General features: G+C 41.4%; 1 protein-coding gene across 2 annotated transcripts in view; it reads right to left on the bottom strand.

Moving 5' to 3' along the window:
* Tnfsf13b (TNF superfamily member 13b) overlaps positions 1 to 22,940 on the bottom strand; it is a 29,836-nt gene extending 6,896 nt beyond the window's left edge. The window contains exons 1-4 of one of the 2 annotated variants that reach the window (XM_021170776.2): positions 22,409 to 22,940; positions 22,235 to 22,319; positions 15,037 to 15,129; positions 8,008 to 8,064 (exon numbers count right to left, since the gene is read on the bottom strand). In XM_021170776.2, the coding sequence (XP_021026435.1) occupies positions 8,008 to 8,064; positions 15,037 to 15,129; positions 22,235 to 22,319; positions 22,409 to 22,726 (553 nt within the window). In that variant the 5' untranslated portion in view covers positions 22,727 to 22,940. The remainder of the gene's footprint in view (positions 1 to 8,007; positions 8,065 to 15,036; positions 15,130 to 22,234; positions 22,320 to 22,408) is intronic. The other variant, XM_021170778.2, reaches the window with a different exon arrangement.
* Between the last annotated feature and the right edge of the window lie 2,855 nt (positions 22,941 to 25,795).

Genomic DNA, 25,795 nt, shown 5'->3' with positions numbered 1-25,795 from the left:
GAGAGAGAGAGAGAGAGAGAGAGAGAGAGAAAGAAAGAAAGAAAGAAAGAAAGAAAGAAAGAAAGAAAGAAAGAAAGAAAGAAAAAATGTCCATAGTAAAACAAAGCAAAGACCACTGTGAATTCAGGTCATAGTAAGGATCGTTAAGCTGGCTCCTCAAGGAAGCATTATCATAGATGGATGGGGGTTGGGAGAGATCCTGGGGGAAAGGGCATGTGAGCTGGCAGTGCTGGAGATGGGCAGACAGACACAGAAGCATCATGGAATCATGGGTGATCTTTCTCTTCAGCCTATACCTTGTGCGAATTCATTTCCTGGAGCTACTTCCATTGCATGTGTTCCAGAGCGGAGTGGCCCTGAGGTGCCACGTGGATGGTCACCACACTTTTCTTCTCAAGTAGGAAGTCAAAGCATTTTCTTAAATAAAAATTCCCCTATTGCTCATCAGGATAACAGGCTCAGAGAAGCAGGTCACATCAAACACGAATATCAAAACCAAGCCCTCTTTACTCTCTAGCGAGACGTCTCCAACAAGCCAGTGTTTATTTTGTTTAAATGGAATTTTGTGCCCAAGGTGTGTTAGATCATTGAGTACTGAACAACCTGAGAAAGAACTAATGTAAAGACTGTAACAACTCGGGCATTGTAAAATAAAGATTGTTACAAGTCTAGACCCCAAGTTGGGAGTTCAAGGCCAGCCTGGTCTACAGAGTGAAGCAAGTTCCAGAACAGTCAGTCAGGGTTACATAGAGTCAGGGTTACATGTTTTGTTTGTCAAGTTAAAAACAATGATTAAATCAAAGTTTGATTATGCTTATGGTTTATTAAAAATGAGTTGATAGTTTGAACATAGAGGACATCTTCCCCCACCTTGGGGTTCTAATTCCTCTGGGGTCAGGCCAGCTTATTTGTCTACCTGCCATTTCCCTGGCCTTTTTATCCCACATTTTTCCCCCAGCATTTTTTATCCCACAGCAGATATGCATCTAATAATCACTGAATTAGTAAGTTCTACATTAAGTAAAACATAATTCAAACGGATGATTGCTGTGGTAATCAGCCACAGGCAATTTCCTGTCTTTGTAAAACATTTGGCAAAACATGTTATTGAAATTCTGGAAAATGAAACACCACCCATTACGGAATTGGCAGAGATACCAAAGTGAAGTAAAACATAGATTTCTAAAAGTACTTTTTAAATATTCTAGGCCAAAGTATTTACTTACTGAATTTTGTTCTGCAGTAATTTAAATTTATTTACTGGCTCTTTACATTGTAGCTACTTTTTTGTCAAATGCTCTTATTAAGAAGGTAGAGCTAATGCATGTTTGTTTTCATTCGCTCTACATGTTCTTCTTCTATTGTGTACATGAGCACAGGTGCACACAACATGGGTACACATAGCACAGTACACACAACACAGGTGCACACAATACTGAACACAACACAGGTGCACACAACACAGGTGCACACAACATAATGCATACAACACTGAACACAACACAGGTGCGCATGACACAGGTACACACAACACAGGTGTATACAACACAGGTGCACACAACACAGTGCACACAACACAGGTGCATGCAACACAGGTGTACACAACACAGGTGCACACAACACAGTGCACACAACACAGGTGCACACAACACAGGTGCATGCAACACAGGTGTACACAACACAGGTGCACACAACACAGTGCACACAACACAGGTGCACACAACACTGTTCATACAACACAGTGTACACAACACAGGTGCACACAACACAGGTATACACAAAACTTAATACAATACATAGGCACACACAATCACAGGTTATACATAACCTCCCATATTATAATTGATTAAAGTTAACTGTGCTTTCAAATGCCACCAGAAAATCCTCTACGAGAGCAAACCAAGTGACATGTTAACAGCTCCGGGAATTGAAAACTTAAGTATAAATATCATGGCCCACTTAAAATGTTCTTAGAACTTCAGGATATTAGTTAAACTACAGATAAACAAAAGTACTACCTTTTGGGTTTTATTGATGTCCCCCTGTTGAGAGACATTCTAAGATGACATGCCTCACTCTGTGTGTGAACTAGGTTTTAGGTCACTGATACATTGAAGTGTCTGAAAATATTTTTTTTAACATGTAGTAATGTGAATGGAATAAAGACTTTGGTATTGATATGTAAAGATAATTCACATGCATTGTGTAAGCACATGCCCTAAAGTATACATATGCACTCTTTAGAGTCTCACAAAAAGCAATTTAAGGGAGAAAGTGTTTATGTTAGCTTATAATTCCAAGTCCATCACTGGCAGGATCTTGAAGCAACTAGTCACATTATATTCCCAGGCAAGAGAAGAGGGCAAAACATACATTCACAGTTGGATGCTTCAGTTTCTTCATTCTTATTCAGTTCAAAACCCCTTGTTTAGGGAATGGTGCTGCCCACACTGGACTGTGTCTTTCCATATCAGTTAAGCTAACCTCCCACAGACATGCTGTCCTTCAAAGGTAGGCAATACCTCACTGACTCTGTTCCCAAGTGATTCTAAGTGTTTCAAGTTGACAATTAAAGCTAATTACCCCACACCTCTAGCTGACCTTTGGGTTCTGTGCCAGCAGGAGGTGACAGCTAAGGCCAAATGATTAGCATACAAGGAACGCACAGAGCTAACTGGTAAAGATCTGAGGGAATAGGCTTCTACTTTACCTTAGGCTTCTGGTGTTTATGATTAATAACTATGGAGGTTAGGACTACAAAGAGGGAGGAACTTACCAGGCTGACTGCAGAGACAGCAGAGCAGACTCCATGGATGTAATGTGTATAAAGATGTGTAGGTAGATGCATAGATAGATACATGGATGAAAGGGAGGGAGGGACGGATGGATGGATAAATGAAAGGATGGATGGATGATGGATGGATAAATGGATACATGGATAGATGGATGAAAAGCAATGGAATAAGTAAATAACTATGCTGACGATATCATAGCAACCCACAGAAGACTCTGGGATAGGTGGGGTACCTGATTTCCAAACTGTCTAATTGTCAAGAAAAGGTTAAAAGCCAAACAAAACTATAAGCAAATCATGGACCAACCTCAAGAGAAAATAAAACCTTAACAGGAAACATCCCCCCAAAATGCCAGACATGGAACTATTAAACATGTTTATGCAACTGAAGGGAACCAGGATGGTGACATATAAACAAGACACTTCCAATAACTTTCTCAAATTCTTCTAGAAACCAGAATAGTTATTAACTCATGACGTGAAGCTAGAATCACCCTGGTCCTGAAGCCAGAAACCACAAGAAACTCCATAACAAACATTAATCATGTAAGTAGATGCAATGCTGCTTGATGGGTGCAGGACAGGATTTTTTATTACTGCTGCCCAGTACTGCAATGGAATTCCAGCTACAGCAGCCAGCATACAAAGTGAACCAGAGGAAAGGCAGCCAACTGAAATTAGTAAAGTAGAACCATTTGTTGTCACACAAAGCAGTCATCTACAGAACAGGTATTCAACCCAGCAAAACTAACAAAAGGATGCAGCTAAGCGGCTTCACAAAGGGTCAACTCCCCAAACTCATTTTCATTTCAGCCAAGAAGGAAAAATGTAGAACTGACGTAGACAACTCCATCTTTGGATATCATTTGTTATGCAACAAGCTTATGTCTTCCTAGAACCTATACGCTAAGTTCTATGTCCCAGTGATGCTCTTCAGAGGTAGAGCCTCCAGAAAGAATTATGACACATACATACATACATACATACATACATACATACATACATACTATTTATTTAGGTTTTTAGAGACAGGGTTTTCTTGTGATGCCCTGGCTGTCCTAGAACTCACTCTGTAGACCAGGATAGCCTAAAACTCACAAAAATCCCCTGCCTCTGCCTCCTGAGTGCTGGAATTAAAGGAATGTGCCACCACTGCCTTGCTTGGTACGAGTATCTTTTAAAGAAGAGATGTGAGATACTCTTGGCACTGTTATCCATTGTTCAAGGTAATAATGAAAAGAAAACCACCACAAAATACAAATGTATGCTTAACAGACCTCCTGTCAACTGGCCTTGGACTTTTCTAGACTTCACTATTGTAGCTTAAAGCTTATAGCTTAAACAATCCAGTCTACAGTAATTTATTATAGCTACCTAAACTAAGACTGAATTCAAATGAACAAAATGGCTAGGAATAAATTTATTCAATGTATTGAAAGATGCACATGACAGAAGTTGTAATATATTGCGAAAATTAACACAGGAGAGATATGTACTTGTGAAGATGCCTCATCTATTAAGATGGCAATATTACTTGATGCTATCTACAGTCAGTACAGCTTCTTTACAAATGCACTGGATCTTTTCCTAAATGGAAAAGACAACCTTAAGTTCATTTATTATTGACAAGGATACTTGAGGCTCCAAAACAGTCTTTGCAATGAACAACACACAATGATGAAGAGTTAACTCTCCCGACTTTAAACGTTTACCAAGCTACACTTGAAGTATTCCTGTGTCACAAATGCCTATAACCCAACAGAACACTGAGCACAGAAATAAAGCCATGCTTCTCATGCTAACTGGGTCTTCACAAGTGTCCCAGGACCATGCAATCCTCCCCAACAAATGATGTTAGAATAACAAGGTATCTACATGTTATGGGTGATGGCATGCCACCTTACAGAAAACTGGCAAAGATGACCCAGTGACTTATATATAGATACAAATGGCTTGAATAAAAAATGCAATCATTGGGAAAAAGCATAGGCATCAATTTGCTCCTGAGCTTGTTGATATGTTTGTCAACAGTTGTAACTGAAGTGTGAGGAACAAAAGGGAATCAATAAAGAAATTTGATGTCCTTAAATTAAATACTTGTGAACAACAAGGTAATACCATGGCTGTAATCCCAGCACTCAGGAGTTAGCTTGAGGCTTCATGAGTAGACCCTATCTATAAAATAACATAAAATAAAATAAAATGCAGACAATCCTTGAAGTAAGGGAAAATATTTACAAATCAAGCATTTTTGTAAGGGTTTTGTCATCTACGCTATAGTTTCATATCTCAACAGAAAAGAGAGAAATAGCTCAATTAAGAAGTATAGAGTAGTCAAGGGTTATAATAGAAAAATGTCCCTAAAAAGACACCCCCAAATTCAATAAAATTTGGAGTGATGCTTAAGATCACTCCTAAGAGGGGAATGTAAATCAGTAGCCAGTGAGGCCGTTCACACTGGACAGGAAAACAACAGCAACAAGCAAACTGCACTTTACTTAGCTTCCTTTTATCTATTCATTGCCCCACTTCTGTGTTTAAACTCCATCCTTGTGGCTATCCAGCAAAACCTTTAGAATGTGTTAGCAAATGACTCTTTGCACCAACCCAAAAGTTAAAAATGTCAACAGCTAATTCTCCCCTTTTTGCCACCTGATACTCATAGCAAGGCATCTGAAAAATGCTTTGATGTACTACTGACTGTCTTTTGTTCTGCTGCTATAAAAACGTCATGGAGCTTTCTGCATTAGAATGTTTCCCGGGGCAACCTGGGCCTGTGGTCCAGAACCATCACCACCCATATTTGAGATAAGAATAAATGTGAGCTCCTTTTGAGGTGTTTGGATCAGCAGGAAGTGGTCATCACTGAGTGAGCATATTGCATACCAAATGACAGTCATCCCTGTCTTTGTGCTCTGGAGAACGTAGGACACTTCCCTAGGACTCCAGGTAATAGGCAAAGCAGTAAGATGAAAGCATAAAAACATGTTATCTGTTTGGGAAAGGCTCTGTCTTTTGCAAGGGGCAGTGGTTCCTGGCACGTAAACTTTCTTCACATGTAGGTCTGCTCAACTCCTCCTAGAATAGCAATGCATGTATGTCACAGTTAGATACTGTTCAAGCATGTGTTCCTGTCCTCGGCTGGCCCAAACTAGCCCATACAGGCAAATCGCCATGGAGTTCTGACCTTTTGTAGCCCAGGCCCAGAAGCCTACACAGAAACAAAGAGGATGCCGTGTTTTGTGTGGATCTAGGCTTGCTTTCCCTTTTAACAAATGTAACTAGTGAATCTTTCCCAAGCATCGTTTCAAATGTTGTCTTCAGTCCTTAGGCAGTTCTTCTGGCTTGAGTTCTACTCTTAGAAAATCAGTTGCTGATGTCTAAATACTGCAAATGTGGTTTTTGGAAACAGAAAGCTATAAGCAATCATGGCTTTTCAGATGGCCTGGTACTTGTTTGGCATTTAACACCATTAAAATTACCTATAAAAGTATAAATGCAAAATAGAACCCGAGACTCACTGCAAAGGCCAGCCTGCACATGTTATCTATCCTAACGTGCTTCTCCATCCCTGGCCACCAAGTGTGGTCTAAACTCCAGCTGGGGGCCAAGGACTCAGAAATCCCTGTGCCCTGGCTAACTCTGCTTCCACGCAGTCCCAGTTGTCCTTGTACAGTGCTTGCTTGTCAATCCATGGGCTTTCTTCTTTTTTCTTTTCTTCCCATTAGTCATTAGTGGTCAAACTCCATCGAAATAAAACCCACATACATTTTCTTCAATACAAACACTCCAATATTCTCAGTGATTCAGTCACTGTATGTAAACTGAATAAATATGTCAACAGATAAGTGGGCAGTGTAGTATGTATACAGTTTGATTGTGATCCAGCTGTAAGATGAAGGAAATTATTTACACTCACAAGAAAGAAAGGACTGGAGGTCCTTGTTTTGAATGAGACACAGACCTAGAAAGACAAATATGGCATGATTCTGGTGTGTGTGTGTGTGTGTATTCACAAGTATGTGTGTGTGCATGCATGCCAAATGTAGCAGACTATGAATAATGAGGGGGTCTGTAGGAAGTGAGATGAAAACCTGTGGAAACACGTGTGGTTCTGTGGTAAGAAAATCGAAGGAAGGAAACAGATCCTTAAGCAGGAGATGGAGGGTTGGCATGGCAGGCTGTCCTGACAGGAGAGTGAAAACAACAAAGTACAATGATACACTCATAAGAAAAAGTCACTGTGATACAGCAACATACAGTGTTACACTCATGAAAAAGTCACAGCAATGCTGCTCATGTCTGTGTGCCCCAGGGAAAACACAACTGCAGAGAAAATATGCAGATCAGCTGGATCATTCCTTCCTTGAACATTTTTGTTCAACAACTATTTTATCTTGTCAGGGACTGCAGTGCATCGATGTTTCCCAAATATTTATTTTTTCAGGGTGCCGCTGCGTGCAAGAGTGGTGTGCACAGATCTATGAGAAACTGGACTAAATTAGGGGGAGAAGAGGTTGTTCTGGAGTAGGACATCAAGGGTAGCAAGGTGATAAAGAGCCCCAGGAGAGACCCTGCAGGAGCAGCAAACTGCTCAGGGGTCTGTCAACAGAGCCCCTGTGCTCTGTCCTTCCTCTGGCTCAAAATTGTGGGTGGTGTTATTTGGGAAATGGGGTGAAAAGTGTATTTTTGTGTCTGGCTACTATTAGAGAAACGACTCTTTTTTTCTTTCTAAAATTAAAACTAGCAAAGCTTCAAGAAAGCAAAATCAAATTGAAAGCATCCCACTCTGACAAAGAGGAAATGATCCATCATTAAGCTCTCACGGCACATTAAAAACTGATAAAATTACAACTTTTAGGACAAGGCAGCCTCACTTCCATTCCCCGAGGAGATCTCCAGCCAAGGAGTAGAGGCAGACACATGAAGACAGCCACGTGTCTCTGTAGTAGCCAACACTTCCCCGAACAATAAAAGCTAAACTCAACGTGTTCTGATTATCTAAAATTTAATCTGAGGTCATATGTTGACTGTGTTATTATACTAGTCTGTGTGCTTGCTCCCTAGTCAGTTTGAAAAGGCTCATGTTATAAGAACTCTGGAGGGTGGCTGATGGGAGCTACAGTTCAAACTCTACCTTAGATTTGAGACTTACAAGCATCAGCCACGCTGGACTGAATCCTAATCAGACACAGAGGATGGCCGGTCATTACCTTTTCGTATAGTCGGCGTGTCGCTGTCTGCAATCAGCTGCAGACAGTCTTGAATGACTGAAAAGTAAACAAACAAAAAACAAAAAACCACAGTGTTTTAGTTATTGGCAGAAGCAAGAAGGCCACGAAGAAGAGAGAAGCTATAGCTAACCCTGTGTCCCTAGGAGCTCTAACAGCTTCACACTACTTGCAGAATGGTGTCTTCACGGGGTCTTTGTGAAATTGCCCCCTTTAAACACACAGAGTTCTTGACACCCAAGGCTGGGCTTCAGTGTTTTGGAAACACAGTGAGAGGCTATCTGTACCATCCAGTCTCAGCTCCAAATATTTTTAAAGCAGATTTATTCGTTTTTATTTTTTATATTATTATTATTTAAAATAAAACAATTAATAAATTTAAATACATGTTGATAATATTCATTCCCTCCCCTAAATCCTTCTCTCCCTCCCTCCCCACCAAACTTTAATATCTTTCTGAAGAGAAAAACAAAACAAAACAAAACAAAAACCCAAACCAAAAACCAAGAAATGCAAACTCGATATAATAAAACCCTCTAAAAACCAATAAAAATAGAACACTGAAGAGAAAACAACAAAAAACAAACAAAAAAGCAAAAACCCCAGCAAGCTGTAACCAAACAAAAAAACACAGAAAAGCTGTGGTGTTCACGATGTGTTCATCAACTACTCCTGAACTTGAAGCCTACACTGAGTGTTGATATACCCAGTGTCACTTCTTTGGAGAAAACGGACCTTCCCTCTCCCAGCAGGTAGGAATGACAGCTCAGTTGTTAACCTTTACCCTAGTGCCTAGGCTTTCTTTCTTTCTTTCTTTCTTTCTTTCTTTCTTTCTTTCTTTCTTTCTTTCTTTCTTTCTTCCCTTCTTTCTTTCTTTCAAATAACAAAATAAAATATAATAATATGAAACAAAATCTATAACATTGAACTTGGACAGGATAAATCAACAGAAGTAAAAGAGCCCAAGAGAGGGCACAGGAATCAGACCCACTCATTTACACACTCAGAAATCCCATGGAAACGATAAACTGGAAACCATAACATACACTGGAGAGCTGGTGTAGACCCAGGCAGGTCCTTTGGTTTTTACATACACCATATATTTGAAGAGTTACGTTTATAAGGATTTTCTAAAATAATTTTCCTTTAATTAAAATCTAACATAAATCGTGACTTGCAACAAAAAAGTATGATTTTGCCACGTCTAGAAATGAAAGTTACTGCCATGATTTACTGACAGACAGAAGTGATAAATACCACCCCAAGGCTTGCTGTGAATTCTGTCTTGATATTGACGAGAACTCTAAAAATCAGGTGCTGGAAGGCTGGCTTTAGGGAGTATAGATAGCTTTTTCAGAGCCTGAGATGCCAGGATAAGACCAGAGTTCTAATTCTATTTTGCTCTACAGCCAAAGTCAAGCTTTTTCAGTAGAATAATTTTGGATGAAAGAGAAAACAAGCCCCCCAAAGGAACAAACAAACAAACAAACAAAACATTTAAAATATGACGTAAGGTTTTCTGAGGCTGCACAGTCAACAAGACCTCCTGGAATCATCAGATCAAAGCACACATATCGAGGGAACCAAGAACAACTGTTAATGAGAGAAAACGGCCCAACACAAATGCAGGGCCTCTCTGCTGATGTGTAAGGAGAAGCACAAGAAGCAGTAAATGCCTTTGCAAATGCAAATCATAAATCTAAGCATGCATGGAAAAAATAAAAGTTAAAAAGTAGTCAGGAAGCAGAGGATCTCTACGCACTCAAGGGCAGTCTGGCCTACACCGTGCACTCCAGACCATCCAAGTCTACACCCCCTCCTCCCATCTACCTTTGTAAAAAAACTAATAATCAAGCTTTGAATTAGTATATATTCATTGTACAAAGTAATGACTGTCATAAAGTAATTTTTCAATATACTATGTGTTCTGACTCTGACCACATTCACTCGCTACCCTCTTCTGCCCTCTTTTATGGGACCATCTCCTCTTTGAAATTAATCCCCCTTCTTCTTGTGTGTGTGCCTGATGATTAAGTGTAATCTTAGAATCTATCCCCCTGTAGGAACCCACAAAGTAACACTGTAAGTAGTGTTAGCGCTGTTGGTTTTAACACAGTGCAGTCGTATAGCTGGGAACGTATAGCTGGGAACATGCTAAGAGGGCACTGGTAGAGAATGTTATACTAACTGAAGGTAATAAAGGCAAGATGGAAGAACTTCCTACTGGAATTCCTCTCTGACTGTTTCTTTAGGCTCAGCAGGACACTGCCACAACCCTTATATCTGTGTCCTACCAAACATATCTGTTCAAACCCACCACCAAGCTGGTAAGAAAATATTATACTTTAATTTTTTCTGAACTAAAACTTAGCTCTAGCCTGAACATTGAAAAATAATAGTTTCACATGTATCATGAGAAATATAACCCTTAGAAGAGGAATTTTGTTGTAAGAAGTGCTCCTCAGAGATGGAAACAGGCTATCCAACTGGCTGCTGAGTGCCAGGATCTCAGGCATACTCACCAAATGGGCTAGTTCATCAGCAGCACTGAGTCAAGAAGGTCTCGGGGCATTTTGGATACAGTTCTTTTTTTCTTTTAAGAAATTTGAAATCTACCATTAACCTTTTTCCAGTTTCTATTATGAGGGTCATTCAATACAGATCTTATTTTATAATATCTATAGCAGTGCAACAAAAGATTTGCTTCACCGTGAACCAAACTCAGACAACTGTAACATTTCCCAATAGTATAGATATGTAGCCACACCAGTCTAGAGATCCAAAGTCTAATGAAAGAAGCAGCTACTGATAACAACCGTGAAATTCATTAATAGTGCTTAGTATTTCATGGGTTTAAAAATAACTCTCCCTCTCCCACAACTGAAATTATATAAAATGTTTAACAAAGTTTTCTTCTCAGCTAAGTTGGCAGGAGAACCCATAAAAGACTGAGCCGCAGAAGGTGTTTCTAAAAGTCATGACACAGTGATACAGAAAACCATGATGAATAATCTGAGAATGGTCACATTTTAGATCTCAAGAATATTCACTCATATTAAACTGCATAATATAACTAAAAGAAAAAGATTGGCTCAGTGAAGTACGTAGTTTATCAAGTGAAATTCCTGAGGGATGAACACAGCTGCCCTCACTCAGGACTGATGTGAGGAAAGCCAGCAGTCTTCACAGTGTTCGCTGGGGCTCTTAACTGTTACTCATATGGAAAGAGTGTCTCCCTATCTAAAAGCTGTAACTTGCAATATAACATCCATATACTTTTTAATCGAGAAAATTTCAAGCACATGATTTGAAACAGGAAAAGAAGCCACTAATGTTTCACTTTATGTATCAGAATCAAAATCCTTCAAGCTGAATCTGGTTGGCTGTATAATATTTCAACCAATCAAAGTCCAATATAAACAAAATAACCATTATGTAATTGTGTGTGGTTATGACTGGTTCATGAGAAAAGAATGTCACACACAGAGCTTTTCTCCTGAAACAGTTTCCCAGTGTGCCCTGACAAGTATTTTGGTAATCATGTCAAGGACAGAGAAAAGCCAGACTTGAAAAGACACTGGGACAGATGAGCACCCACATAACTCCCTCTTTACAAGATTGAGGAGTGGGTCTCCATGCCTGTAAACATTAGACAGCTCAGAACATCTTTTCTGCTTCCTGTTTCTTTCTAGTTCCCATAACCTGGGATCCTGGGTACATTTTTTCAAATCTATAATCCATCCTCAAACCCAACTAAACTATTCCTGTCCATGGTGGGGACAAGTACAGAAGCAGTCTGTTCCTGCTTGGGAAGTAAAAGTCTATATTTGAAAATAATTACTGGTTCCCCAAATAACTAACTGGTCCTGTTATTGTTGCTATTGCCAAGGAGACAGACATCACACAGGAGAATCATGGCACACTGTCAATCATGGAGAACACATAGCTTCTGTAAGCTGAAATGGACAACAGATGAAAATGAAGTCAGACCATACTTCTGCTTATTATCTAGTATGTATTTTGTAGTGTTATAAAAGCCAGATTATATTGAAATTTGCAGGTATTATGTAGTAAATGGAAGGAGTTTGTTTATTTGCTAATTGGTTGATATATATATATGCTGAATTGCTAATTTATTATTGTAACCTTTATGATAACTTTGTTCTGTTCCGCCACATGACCCTGGGCTTCCCTTGGTTCATTCAAAATGTGTTATCACCCTGGGAATATTCACAAAGAAGTCTCCTGCAGCATGCAATACAGAAATATGCATTTTCATGTTTATTGTACATCTATTTATAACAGCTAAGCTATGGAATACTGCCTACACTGCCCATCGAATTAGCATTTAAAAAGTGGGATGTATATACGATAGAGTTTTATTCAAGCATAAAATAAATTATGCCGTTTTCAGAAAAATGGATGGATGGTAGATCGCCAAATTAAGTGAAATATGACAGAATCAGGAAGATAAATATGTATATTTGCTAATATAATAGATTTGTATATGTGAAATCTACATCTATATATATGATATGATGTTATGATGTATACAACACATATGTATTACAACACAATAGTCACACAAACACATATAACACAAAAGTAAAGAGGGGGTTGTTTGGACAGAGGAAAAAGCCCACATGCTGTTGTTCTGGGGAGATGTAACCCACACATCTAGTCACCCCAGGTCAGAGACCCATGACAGACCAAAGTATGGATACCATCAAAATCCAACTTGGTGAAGCCTGAGTCATTTTTATTGGGGTTACTTATAAAGCAGAAATGACTCAAAGACAGCTGCATCACCAAAGCCTACACCCAGCATGGGTGACACTCACAAAGCCGGGAACCTGGAGCTCAGCCCACAGCATGCAGCCTGCCTCTTGCAGGCAGCTCAGTTGGTTTCTGCTTCTTTTAGGCAGGTGATGTGGTCTCAGAATCTTCTCTGCTGGCTTTCTCCCCTGAGAATCTTCTTTGCAGCTCAGCTTCTGTCTTAGTTAGGGTTTGCATTGCTCTAAAGAGACACCACGAGCAAAGCAACTCTTCTAAAGGACAACCTTTAATTAGGGCTGGTTCAGAGGTTCGGTCCATAATCATCACGGTGAGAAGCATGCCGGCATCCAGGCAGGGATGGCACTGGAGGAGCTGAGAGGTTTACATCTTATTCTGAAGGCAAACAGGAGAAGACTGGCTTCCAGGCAGCTAGGAGGAGGGTCTAAAAGCCCACTCCCACAGTAACACACTTCCTCTAACAAGGCCACACCTTCTAAGAGTGCCATTCCCTGTGCCAAGCATATTCAAACTACCTCATTCCACTCCCTGGCCCTCTTGGGCTTGTTCAAATACATGAGTCTATTAAACACAGCATAATGCAAAATTCATTTAGTCCAGTGTCTGGGATCAATACTTCTGGGCTCCTCCAAAGGGTGTCATTTCACCTCCAGCTCTGCCCTTTGTAGTACTCTAGGCTCTGGTTGACTCCACTCCACTGTTGCTGCTGTTCTTGGTGGCCATCCCATGTTACTGGCATCTTCAATATTCTGGACTTACCCACAGCAACTAGGCTTCACCAATAGCCTCTCATAGGTGCCAATAGGCTCTCTTCATGGTGCTAAGCCTCAACTTCTTTGCATGATTCCTTCAGTCTTTGGCCATCAACTGCACCTGAGGCTGCACCTTCATCAGTGGCCTTCCCTGGCCTCTCACAGTGCCAAGCCTCAGCTGTTCTCCTTGGCCTCTTCATACCTTCAACACCAGTAACACCTGGGTGATTCTTAAACATTACCAAATTCAGCTGCAGCATGAGATAGCATGGCTATCTCCGGAACACAGCTTCTTTGCATGCTCAGAAAACACTTCCCCGGTTTACCTCACTGATATCATCTCTTCTTAATCACTGCTCATTTCTGAGCTCTAGCTAGCCAGCATCAGTTGTCCCAGTAGTCCCTTCTATTCTTGACATTAAAGCCAGAGCCACATAGTTAAAGGTGCTGATTTTGGCTGCTTACTGGGGCTGAGATATGGCCCTCTTGCTCTATTACATTACCACCAGCTTTCTGTTTTCCAACTCCTTCCTTGCCTAAGCTTGACTGTCTTTGAACTTCCTCTGTAAACTGACCTTAAACTCAGAGATCTGCATGCCTCTGTCTCCAGAGTTCTGGGATTAAAGGCATGTACCAGGCTGGCCTTGAACTCAGCGATCTGCTTGCTTCTGTCTCCTGGGATTAAAGGTATGCACCACCTTGCCTTGGAACTAAGCTTTTCATGGCCACTGTTCTTCATTTCTAGATTGTAGTTTATTCCAGACTAAAATCCCAGATGAAAACAATCACCAAGTCCCCGTTCAATTACAAAAGCACAATAAACTTAGCAGGGTGGGATCTTTCCTCAAGAACACAGTCCCTAAATCTATTTATCTCCTTGAGCACAGGCTTCAGCTCCATTCTGCTTCCTGGCTCCCCTTTAATACTTGATCCATACATTTTTTATTTTTCCTTTCTCAACTTGTTCCTTTTCATCCAAATGCTCTTAGTAAGAGTAAACTAGTAACCACATAACAAAATTTATACCAGGCTGTTTTGAGACTTCCTTTGTCAAAGCAATTAATCTAAATCTCTTCACCTTAGCCACAGGTAGACTTTTCAGACAAGGGTGAAAAGCAGCCACATTCTTCATCAAAATATCACAAGGACAGTCAATGGGCCACATACTAAAATTCTTTTCCATTATAACAACTTGAGTCAGGCCTGCACAGTTCAAATCACCCTCTGCACTAATGTCTTCCATGTTCCTACTAGGATGGTCCATTAAGCCTTACTTAAAGCATCCTGCTACTTTCCAAGGCCCAAATCCACATTCCTCCAAACAAAAGCACAGTCAGGACTACAACAGCAATACCCCAATCCCCAGTACCAACTTCTGTCTTAGTTACCGTTTGCATTGCTATAAAGAGTCACTATGACCAAGGCAACTCTTATAAAGGACAACATTTAATTGGCGTTGGCTTACTGTTTCTGAGGTTCATTCCATTATCATCATGTTGAGAATGGCGGCACCCAGGCAGGCATGGTGCAGGAGGAGCTGAGAGGTCTACATCTTGTTCTGAAGACAAACAGAAGACTGGCTTTTTAGGCAGCTAGGAGGAGAGTCTAAAAGCCCACTCCCACAGTGACACACTTCCTTCAACAAGGCCACACCTGCTCCAACAGGTCCATACCTCCTAGTAGTGCCATTTCCCGTACCAAAAATATTCAAACCAAGATAGCTTCCTTTGGTCTGATAAGGGCTCTCAGCTTTTATTGCTTACTTTAGTGGGGAGGGGCTACTGAATCTAGTCTGTTTCTGGGACTTCCTGAAGTTATTTTGAATGTTTAGCTTCCTGTTTAGGTAGCTTCCTGCAGGATGGAATGTTTCAATCTTAGAGGAAACTGTTACATGATGTATAAGAAGGATGATAAAAGGCAGCAGGGCTAGGTATGTATAGGATCAAAGTGTATATTATAATGTATGAAACTATTATAATGGAACCTCTACTTTTTATATGTAATATACATCAATTCTTAATTTAAAATAAAAACCATGTTTTTGCCTAATGAAAACCTTTATTGCAGGGTAAAGGTCACCATCCAGAGGTCCATAGGGAGCACACTCTGCCACGCTGGCTCCTCTCCCTCCCTTTCTCATTCACTTCAGAGTGACAACACAATGCCATACAATGGCTGTCTGCCCAATTGGACAGGGTTTAGCTCTTTAGAGACAGGTGTGTCCTTTAAAGGACACCACCACTGGGATGAACTTGCACCTGTCCAGAGGAGCTCACCTATAAAAGCAACAACTGAATAGAAGACAGGTGTTACCAGCTTTCCTGGGTTCACTGATGGTGCTGTGTCAAATGCTCTGACAGAGGAGGCTTACAATTACATGGAACAGGCCATTGTTTAAAAGAAATTGTTTAAAGGAAATCCAAGTAGGGACTCCAGCAGCTATTACATCCTAAGCTATTACATCAGATCATACATTACATCACAGTCAAGAGCAAAGAGAGAGGGAGGGGGAGGGGGAGGGGGAGGGGGAGGGAGAGACTTCCTCCTCCCTTGCTGGCTTGTGGTTGGCTATCTTTTTTTCATTCTCCCATAGTTCAGAGCCTTCCATGGAATAGTGACCCTCAAAATGGTCTGAGTCTTCTACATAACTTAACAGCCAAAGCACTCTCCCAGAGATACATCCACAGGCCAACCTGATTTAGATAATCCCTCAAAAGTTTCTCTTCTCAGGTGATTCCAGGGCATGCTGATTTGACTTAAAACTCACCTACATGTTGGCCATCTGGAATTATTAATATGAACAGCATATCACTTGAAATTATAAAATCATTTTGAAAATATTCATGTCTGAGAAGTACAAAAGCTAAAGTTATGAAGAAATATTGATGTTTCAGGAAGAGCTAGAAAGATTTCCCCCCGGCATCCTGCATAGTTCTGATACTCAGAAAGCCGACTTATCTACCTTTTTCAACCTAAGATTTTCCAGTATTATATCAACTTGCATGTATCATTCATTGTTTTCTCTGTGTGTCTCACCACGATGGATGACTCCAGAGAACAGACTTGCTTGGCTGCACCGACTGGCTTGGCTTCCTGACTCTCATTTCCCAAAACTTCTAGCTCAACCAGAACAGGGTGCAGAGGTTTGGTTATCAGATCAGTATTTCCAATTTTAAAGACATTTTAGAAATTGAACAAATGCCAGCTCTTGCAACACACACACACACACACACACACACACACACACAGAGAGAGAGAGAGAGAGAGAGAGAGAGAGAGAGAGAGAGAGAGAGAGCAGGGTTCAGGGGAGCCTTTCCACTGAAAAAGAGAAGAAAAAAAATGAGTGAAGACTGGGTCAAAGATCACCTAGAACAGCCAGCTGTTCTAGGAAGGGGCCCACCCATGCCTGGTAGGAGGCTCAAGTTCACCTAAATGGTTAAGTTCTACACTGCATTCCTTTAGACATGGTGCAGCCTGTAGGCCAAGCTATCCTGGAAAGGCTAAGCCAACATTTCCAACTTGGAAAACAACACGGCTTTTCCTTCCTTGCATTGGATTATGGAGATTAAGAAAGGCCACTCAAAAATAGCATTGGCACTTCTCTTTATCCAAGAAAAGACTTGTGTTACAATATAAGGTATTATGTTTGCATGATATCCTCTAATTTCTAAATTTTACAGTTGTTAAATGCAGTAGAGCATTCTGGATGGAACCTAAACTCCCAAGTTGCAGCTGGTGTTGAGTTCCTAGGTGACCATTAGTTTGGATTTCTTCTTTTGGCCTGGAGCCACATAGTTAAGGGAGGCTGGGCAGAGGTATTCCCAAAGGCTCTGAACTATCTTTGCAACCCTGTATAATTCAAAACCCGATTCCAAACTGAGAAGTCTGTGTGGATAAATGGGTGAAAACAAGGGAGAGTGACCCAAGTTGTCCAATAATTATTTTTTTAAAGATTTATTTATTATTGTAGATTAAGTACACCGTTGCTGTCTTCAGACACACCAGAAGAGGGTGTCAGATTTCATTACGGGTGATTGTGAGCCACCATGTGGTTGCTGGGATTTGAACTCAGGACCTTCGGAAGAACAGTTGGTGCTCTTACCCGCTGAGCCATCTCAACATCCCTGTCCAATAATTATTATTTGGAGATAAAATACAGATAGTTCTTGCATGGTTGTGAATCTTAAATGATCCTGGTCCTTGCTCTTGTGATCTCTGGGTCCCTCTGCCCTCCTTTATATCTCCTAACTGTCCCTGTTTCCACCTCTGCTTTGCCACTGCTACTGCTGCAGGAGCTTTGATAAATGTTATCCACAGAATAATCAATACAACGTTTTTTAAAAAGAGTTTTGTCTTTCTATAATCAAAGTATTAGACAATCCTAAACAGAGAATGGGTGTGAGCTAACCTGCATTAGGAACACAGAACATCACATAGAATAGTAACTTTGTCCATGGAAGTAGAACAACACAATGGATATGAAATGGTGAGGTCAGTACTACAAAGTACAGACGTACAGAACCTAGTTACTCAGCTCCATTAGAACCCAGATTTTCTGAGCTAACCAAGGGATACCTGTCCTAATAATTGATGTTTTGATACTGCACAACGCCAGAGGCTTGGTTGTCTTCAAGGGGCGGACACTCATTTGACTTGCGGTTCTAAAGGCTGGGATTCCAATGTCAAGAAGCTGTCCTATCTGCTCTCCCTCTGGAGGTATCATCCTAAGTCCGAAAGCAAAGGTACGTGAAACAAAATAAGAATGGAAATTCCCAGCCTCCTGCCCATTTATAATCTACTTTCCCTGTTGACTAACAAGTGGGGAGATGCTGAAGCTCGGTCCTGGGGCCCTGTGCATTCGAGGCAGAAGCTGGGCCACTGAGCTGCCTCCTCCTCCCTCGTTTCAATTAAATTTGAGGCAGGAATCTTTTTTTTTTTTTTTTTTTTTCCGAGACAGGGTTTCTCTGTGTAGCCCTGGCTGTCCTGGAACTCACTCTGTAGACCAGGCTGGTCTTGAACTCAGAAATCTGCCTGCCTCTGCCTCCTGATTCACTAAGCTGCCTCAGGCAGGCACTGAACTCATCATGTGATCCTCCTTCCTTGGCTCCAGAGTAGCTGGGATGACAGGCTAATGTTGTTTGCCAGTAAGCTCTAAAGAAGTCACCTTCTCAGGCTCTAAAGATGTTCTTCTTTAGATTGTGAAATGAATAAAGATGTATCTGGTGAAGGCTCAAAGCACAGTCCTGTGTGATGGCAGTTTTAAGGAAACTAGATTATGTAATATTTTCAGATCATGTTGCTTTAGTTTTCTTTATTATTATTAAGAATCTTTCCAAACACATTTAAAGGATTAAGAGTGAATTGTTGGTTATGATAAGCTATTTGGCAATTCTTTATTCCTGGATTTCCCCACATTTCTGTTTATTATACTATAATAAAATGACCTTATAAAATGCACTAAGCTTAATAAAATATAATTCCAATTGAAATTAACTAAAAAAAAAAAAGTATGCCAAAATGCTAAGTTTTAAAATTAAGCAAAAGTACTAATTGTCCCCGGGGGCCTCAAGAATTGGCAGGGATCTGTGTTTCCCCTCTGCTGCTGTCAGATGAGATAGGATGGAGATACCCACAGCTCAGAAACAGATATAAGCAGCTCCCAGATAAAAGCCTTAGTGGACACCTTGAAAGTAAAAGGAACACCCCAGGTTATTTTAAGTCCAAGAAAACAATCAGAACAACCAGATGTGTAACACAAATTCACAAAAACAAATACATTTTTCTCAATTGAAAAATAAGACTCGATTAAACCACAATAGAAAATCCTTGAGTTTCATATAACTTTTGTGGGTTAGTAGGTAATCACAATGGTCACTGAAAACAAAATAAAATTTCCCGATTCAAAGGGATAATATATAAAACAAGAGCCAATACTTTAATTGTCTAGGAATAGGAAATATTTCCTTTCCTTGAGTCTCATATCTGAAACTTTCTCATCTTCGGTTTATGAGTATTAGGGAAATATATGTAAAGAAAAAAAAACAAAATACGTATATCATACATTGTTCTTTAAATTTTACAAATTATTAATTATTTTCCCTCTCCCAGTTGCATCAGTCTGAAATATTTGGATGCATAAAATCACAAATCTATAAAATATACAAATGGGAAAAAATTTTAAATTATATCATTACAGGATATTTAACCCTAGTATTCCTCTCTCTCTTTCTTTCTGTTTCTGTCTCTCTTTCTGTCTCTCTTTGTCTCTTTTCCTTCTTTTTCTTCCTATGTAGCCCTGTTGGTCCAGAACTTTCTATATAGATCAGGCTGAAATCTTTAATTCCATCTACCTCCAACGTTCTAGAATTAACGACATACATTATAATTCTCTGCTCTTCTTTACTCTTAAAGCTCTTAAAATAAGTCTATGTTCTTTTTAGAATGGCGAAGTTGTGGTTTCTTTTTGAAACCAGTCGTTAGAAGCCTGGAAGTGTAGCAGACATGACTTAAGACCTCTGTGGCATCTCGCCTGACTATGTATTGATGTTCACTAAAATGTAAAACTACTTAGACCCTCCGAAGCAGATGGGCAGAGAAAGAGGCCAGTGATAGCACTGTCTCACATCAATCCAGTCCTGCATAAAGAACTCGACTCCACAAGCTCACCAGCACAGAATTAGGGAAAGGAGTTGCATACTTTTGTTTGAGACAACAGCCTGAAGGGGGATGGAGAAAGGAGGAAGTCATACAAGTGTGAGAGGCTTTACCACAACAAAAGACACAGGGATTAATAGGTTAGGAGCAAAGGAACGCTTGGTCAGAACAAGAGACAAGTAAAGGGGATTGCAGCTTGGTAGTTAGGAAGCCAGGGGCAAATGTGCTTTAACTGGATAAACCAGAGGAAACAGAAATCCCTTTACTAGCCATACAATCACAACGGCTCTATATAGGTTTGAAGAAAATACAAGGTGAAGTGCAAGTAATTACATCAATGTCAAATTGTTAAAAAAAATAAATAGCCGGGCGTGGTGGCGCACGCCTTTAATCCCAGCACTCGGGAGGCAGAGGCAGGCGGATTTCTGAGTTCGAGGCCAGCCTGGTCTACAAAGTGAGTTCCAGGGCAGCCAGGGCTATAAAGAGAAACCCTGTCTCAAAATAAATAAATAAATAAATAAATAAATAAATAAATAAATAAATAAATAAATAAATAGGATAGATAACTAACCAATTAATTTAAAAATATAAAATTGAAAATAAGATAAAAACATGTGAACAGTATTTATAATTAGTGGATGGGGTTCACACTCAAACTTGAGGAGCTATCTGATGCTGCATAAGTATCGAAATGAAGGTACAACGATGAAATTCTAATGTGCATATAGAAACCTGTCACCCCAAAGAGTTCACAATAAGAAACTTGAATAATAAACTATGGTTCTATTGAATGCATAATTCCTCAGACACAAGAGATACACACAAGAAAAATTGTGTATCCTGTATCAGTCACAGTAATAATAAAATCATTATTTAAAGCACAAGCAACAAATTAGACAAAGGGAATTACTAAGAAATCGGTGAGATACTTATTGTAAAATAAGAAATAAAATACAGCAGAGTGTACTGCTTGTACTATTATGTGCACTGTGATTATGCGCTGTTATTACACACACCGTGACATACAGGGTGCTTATTACATGCTCTGTAATTATGTGCTATTATTCNATCCATTATGGTATATGTGCTGTTATTACATATGCACCATGGCATATGTTCTATTATTGTGTACACTGCACTATACATGCTGTAATTATTTCAGCAAAAAGGGTAGAAGGTAGCTAANACTACATACAGTAAATTTCAGATTTGCGNAAACATTTTGGTACTGCGGTGCATGTAATATTTTCATACTCTTTCGGCATGTAACTTAGAGAGTCAAGAATTTTTGTTGTTCATATAGCTTTTAAGCTGTTTTTCACTCAGACTATCAGGTAAAAAAAATTTTTTATAAGAATAAAAAAGCAGACCACAGCAGGAGTGTGCTGAATTGTATTGTTAACAAACAAGTATTGCTTCTTTTTTACCTCATGAAGCAAGAAGAAAGTCCATCTCAGTAACTCCCAACTCTGCAAAACGCTAGGGAATGGACAACAGCCACTGAAGCCACAACAGGCTGATTACAAGGAAATTACGTTGCATATGGAAAGGGTGCATTACGGTCTTTGCCATTTCTGTGTGTTTTGCAACTGCCCCCACAATGTGTGTGTGTGTGCGCGCGCGCATGTTTAAAAAAAAAAATTAGTAAACCCTCATAATGCAGGGTTTGTCCACATCTGAACTTAGCCAGAACATGGGAAATCTGAAAATGCTAGGGAATGGCTTCTTGACTGGAATGCAGGTGGTCACGTGACTGCGGTGACAGGAAGAGCTCTTTTGCTAAGTCCTTGAGCACACATCAGTGCGAGAGATCCGTGTACCCTAGTCCTCTTGTCACCTCCCACAGGGATCCTCCTAGCCATACACCCTGCTCAGTGTAGGGCAAGGCACACCACGCAGCTTATTGCAATTTCTACAAAGCTACACAAAGTGCTTCGTTCACCGCGGTCTGGCGGCTGCAGGTGTGCACAGCACAGCCCCAGCTCTTAACTGCTGTGCCCCAGCCGTACCTGTTTCCTCTGGTCCCTGGAAAGCGCGTCTGTTCCTGTGGCCGCGGCTGGAGTTGTGGGGTTGAGGAGCTGCCGGTGTCAGGAGCTAGGAAAAGAGACAACCAGTCAGTTACTGGACAGCTGTGGAGTGGCATACCTGGGGCTCCTGCACAGGCAGAGGAGGGGTGAACTCACTTTGACTCCAGCAGTCAACTCTGGAGCACCCGGGGCGGCTGGTGTTGCTGAACCTCGGTAGCTCTGCAGCTCCATGCGCAGGCTCATCAGGTCTGCTTGCAAGGCAGCCAACTGGTACAAGGACATCGCTGTGAAACTGCTGGACAACAGGGCCAGCAGGAGGGTAGCAGCCAGCAGCCTTCCATCCCTGCAGATCCCAACCCAGGCACCCTCCTCCTTCTGCGGAGTGATGGGATCATATCCCACTTTCATATCTTCTCCTTTCTCGGAGCAAAAACAGAGGCGCGGTGGTGGCAGGGTCTTTGCAGACTCATCCATTCCACAAGGAGCACTTTGAAGGTCTAGGCCTTTGGAGTAAGTGACCACAGGGGTGGGTCATTTCCTGTCATCTGTGTCCTGGGAGGCTGCCCTCAGAGCATGGCAGGGCTGGGCTCCCCCAGGAGCGCTCTCCTGACTTTCTCTCTTCTGCATCTTTTGCTACCCTGAAGTAGGTTCTCTGGCTCTGGCCTTCCATGGATTGCTCAATCTGCCTTCCGCATTTCACTTTCAGTTTTTGTAAGATGTTTCATTCTATCTCAATGCAGTCCTGTTTGTGAGAGATGCGAGGCCTCTGACACGGCGGCTGGGGGGGGGGGCAGCTTGGGGTTCAGACTGATTCACTCCAGACAAGTTTATCGAAGGTGCTTTCCCTTCAGTGTGCTCTTAAGAACTGTCTACTTGGAGCCACATGGCTTCTAAGGAAGGGGAAAAGGGACACCGAAGGCCTAGTGGTGTAATAAATGATAATTAATGTACAAGTCAGATAAGCTCAGTGCTTGAGTCTGAACTGCATTTGGCTGCCGGACAAGGAAGCCAACAGCTCCCCAGTGGAAGATGAAATGGAGCGCCATAAAGCTGAGTGACTGAACTCCATCTGAACTTCTCTGCTCTCGTCTTGGTGGGGCAACGAAGAGAACATGCTACAGCTCTATTTAAGGCCACACGGGGGTGGGGGTGGGGCTTTAATGTGGGGTCGATTACGGGGGAAGCATGGCTTCCTCTTGCCTTTGAGACTCAGTCCCCACCCCCACCCTGCCCCTACCCCGTGATCTGAGCTAGTCTCTGCATTGATGGCACTCGTTTCACAGGCATGGACACAGGATGTCTTCAGTCTGTGCCTGGTCTTGGTGACATGAAGGTACTGCTCCATTCATTTTAGTCTTTCCTGATCTGGTAGGCTGGCTGGGAGCCTGGTACCTCAACATCCGTTTATCTTCAGTCAGCACAGGCCATTGAGCACTTAGCCTAGACGCCATTTGTCTAAACCTGGGGCAGCTGAGCAATGTTTTTGCCTCATGCTGCCTTCCCTCAGAAGCTTAGGAAGAAAATCTCAGAAACAGGGACACACAGCAGCAAGGATTCCAGAGGGAGGCTTCCCAACCACCCATCCAGCTTCTGCCCCTGGCCCTCCTTCATGAGACTTAATGGTAGGATTAGAATCCCAAAACATGATAAGCTGAGACAGGAGGATTGTGGGTTCAAGGTTAGCCTGGTCTCCAGAGCAAAACCCTGCTTCAAAATCAAGCACATATCTCAGGTATGTGTTATTACCAAATCACAGAAATTAAATGACTCGAAGGAGTGCAAGACCAAGAGACGGCACCTTCCTCCAGTTCTTCTGTATAATTATCCAGAGGGAATTATCTAGCTGGGCTATAGGATGCCCTTTGCCTTCTCTGCTCTATAAGGCAACGAAGGTCATGGCCAAACTCCTCAACTTAAAGCCCAGACCAATCTGAGTCCAGGTCATTTTAGAATAAGTGTCCAATGTTGGTTCAGGTAGTGGTTGTCACTGTGCATCAATGGCCACTGCTTCTTCCAAAAAAGTTTGCCAAGAAGCCTCCTTCTGGCTAGTAGGCACCCTGTACAATGTCCACAGAGTTCACACAAAACAGCTCCTTTACACTGACGGCTCTTAGATTTCTTAGGAGATGAACGTTATCTCTCCCTAACTCAAAGGTTTGCTTCCTGCAGAGGAAGTGGTTTGATGATCTTGGCGAGTGCACTCTTTATTGCTTGACCACCACACAGCACTGGTGTACTCACTGCCCTTAGGCAGTTTGTGGGTGGCCACCACTTAACGGCACATCTCTTGGAACACTGGATAGTTAGATCTTGTTTTGATGCAGTAAGTTGGTCTGCATCTTGGGGCTGAAGAAGTTTGCATTAGGGTTTTTGAGAAGGGATTGCTGTTTCCTGTGGGTTTGTTGGTTGTGGGGGATGCTAGGATATTGCTAATTATTTCTCCCTCTCCTATTAGTATTATTTTTTGTTTTTTTTTTTTTGTTTTTTTTTTCTGACTTGCTGTGTTGGCCATGCCGTATCCCAGCTCTCCTTTGTTTCTGCACTACTCTTATGTATTTATACTTTCCTGGGCTTCTCTGAGTGAGACTTTTCCCCCTCCCCTAGATAGTATTCAGACAGATCATTTCTGCAGCATAGATCCACTGTCATGCGCTGCATAAAGTGTTTTTATTTCTATCAATCCTGACTGGCAATCACTTACTTTAAGGTCTTAAAATACAATATTCCCTACTTTCCTGGCTGTTATTCTGGTGTTTCTGCCCACGGAGAGAACTGGTGTTTTTCCTTTACAGGTTTTAATATTGTTTCTTTGCTATGCATTTTTTGACTGAAACATGAGATGGAAATGTTCTTCTCTGGTGACTTATAGTTGGGGACTCTCAATTCCTCGTAAGGTGCCTGTTTTCCTTTGGTTTGAGGAAACCTCTGCTCCAGTTCCGTTGACTGGCACTCCCCGGCTGCTTGGGCTTGTGGCTGTGCTCATTCCCAGTTGGAGGTGTTACTGTCTCAGCTTTGGCTGCTGTCCTGTAATGTCTTCTTTTGCTTGGTTGTATCCGTCATCATCCTTCCCACCACATTCTGATTTCATGAACTGACTCTTTACTTCTAGCACTGCTACCTGCTTTTTATTTTCAGCCTCAATTTCCGCGATTTTGGCTATTTTACCCATATGCTCACTTTTCGATAGTGCTTTTTTTTTCCTACATGAATAAACTTGTAGAATGAATAAAGATTATAAGTGGAATCTTATAAGATTGGACTACATGAGTGGCTGGGTAGTCCTAGTATGACTATGTGTGCAGGACAGGCTAAGAACCCGGTACCTGCTTAGTCCAGGAAACCAGATGCCTCACAGGGCTCAATCTGTGACTGAAACTCTGGAAGATTCCAGTGCATCAAGTCCACAGTGGAAGGGTGAAGACATTGGGCCCTGGGAAAATTGAAAGGCAGCAACAGCAGCAACAGGAGGAGATGCACTCGTCAGCAAGAAGCAAAGGTGGGCAGGCAATACTGTCTCCCCGCCTCCATCCCAGGGGCCATTTA

The sequence above is a fragment of the Mus caroli genome, chromosome 8 (assembly GCF_900094665.2).
Source record: "Mus caroli chromosome 8, CAROLI_EIJ_v1.1, whole genome shotgun sequence".
NCBI classification, from domain to species: domain Eukaryota; kingdom Metazoa; phylum Chordata; class Mammalia; order Rodentia; family Muridae; genus Mus; species Mus caroli.
Note: the sequence above shows the minus strand (reverse complement) of the source record. Positions and strands in the feature narration are given on the sequence as shown.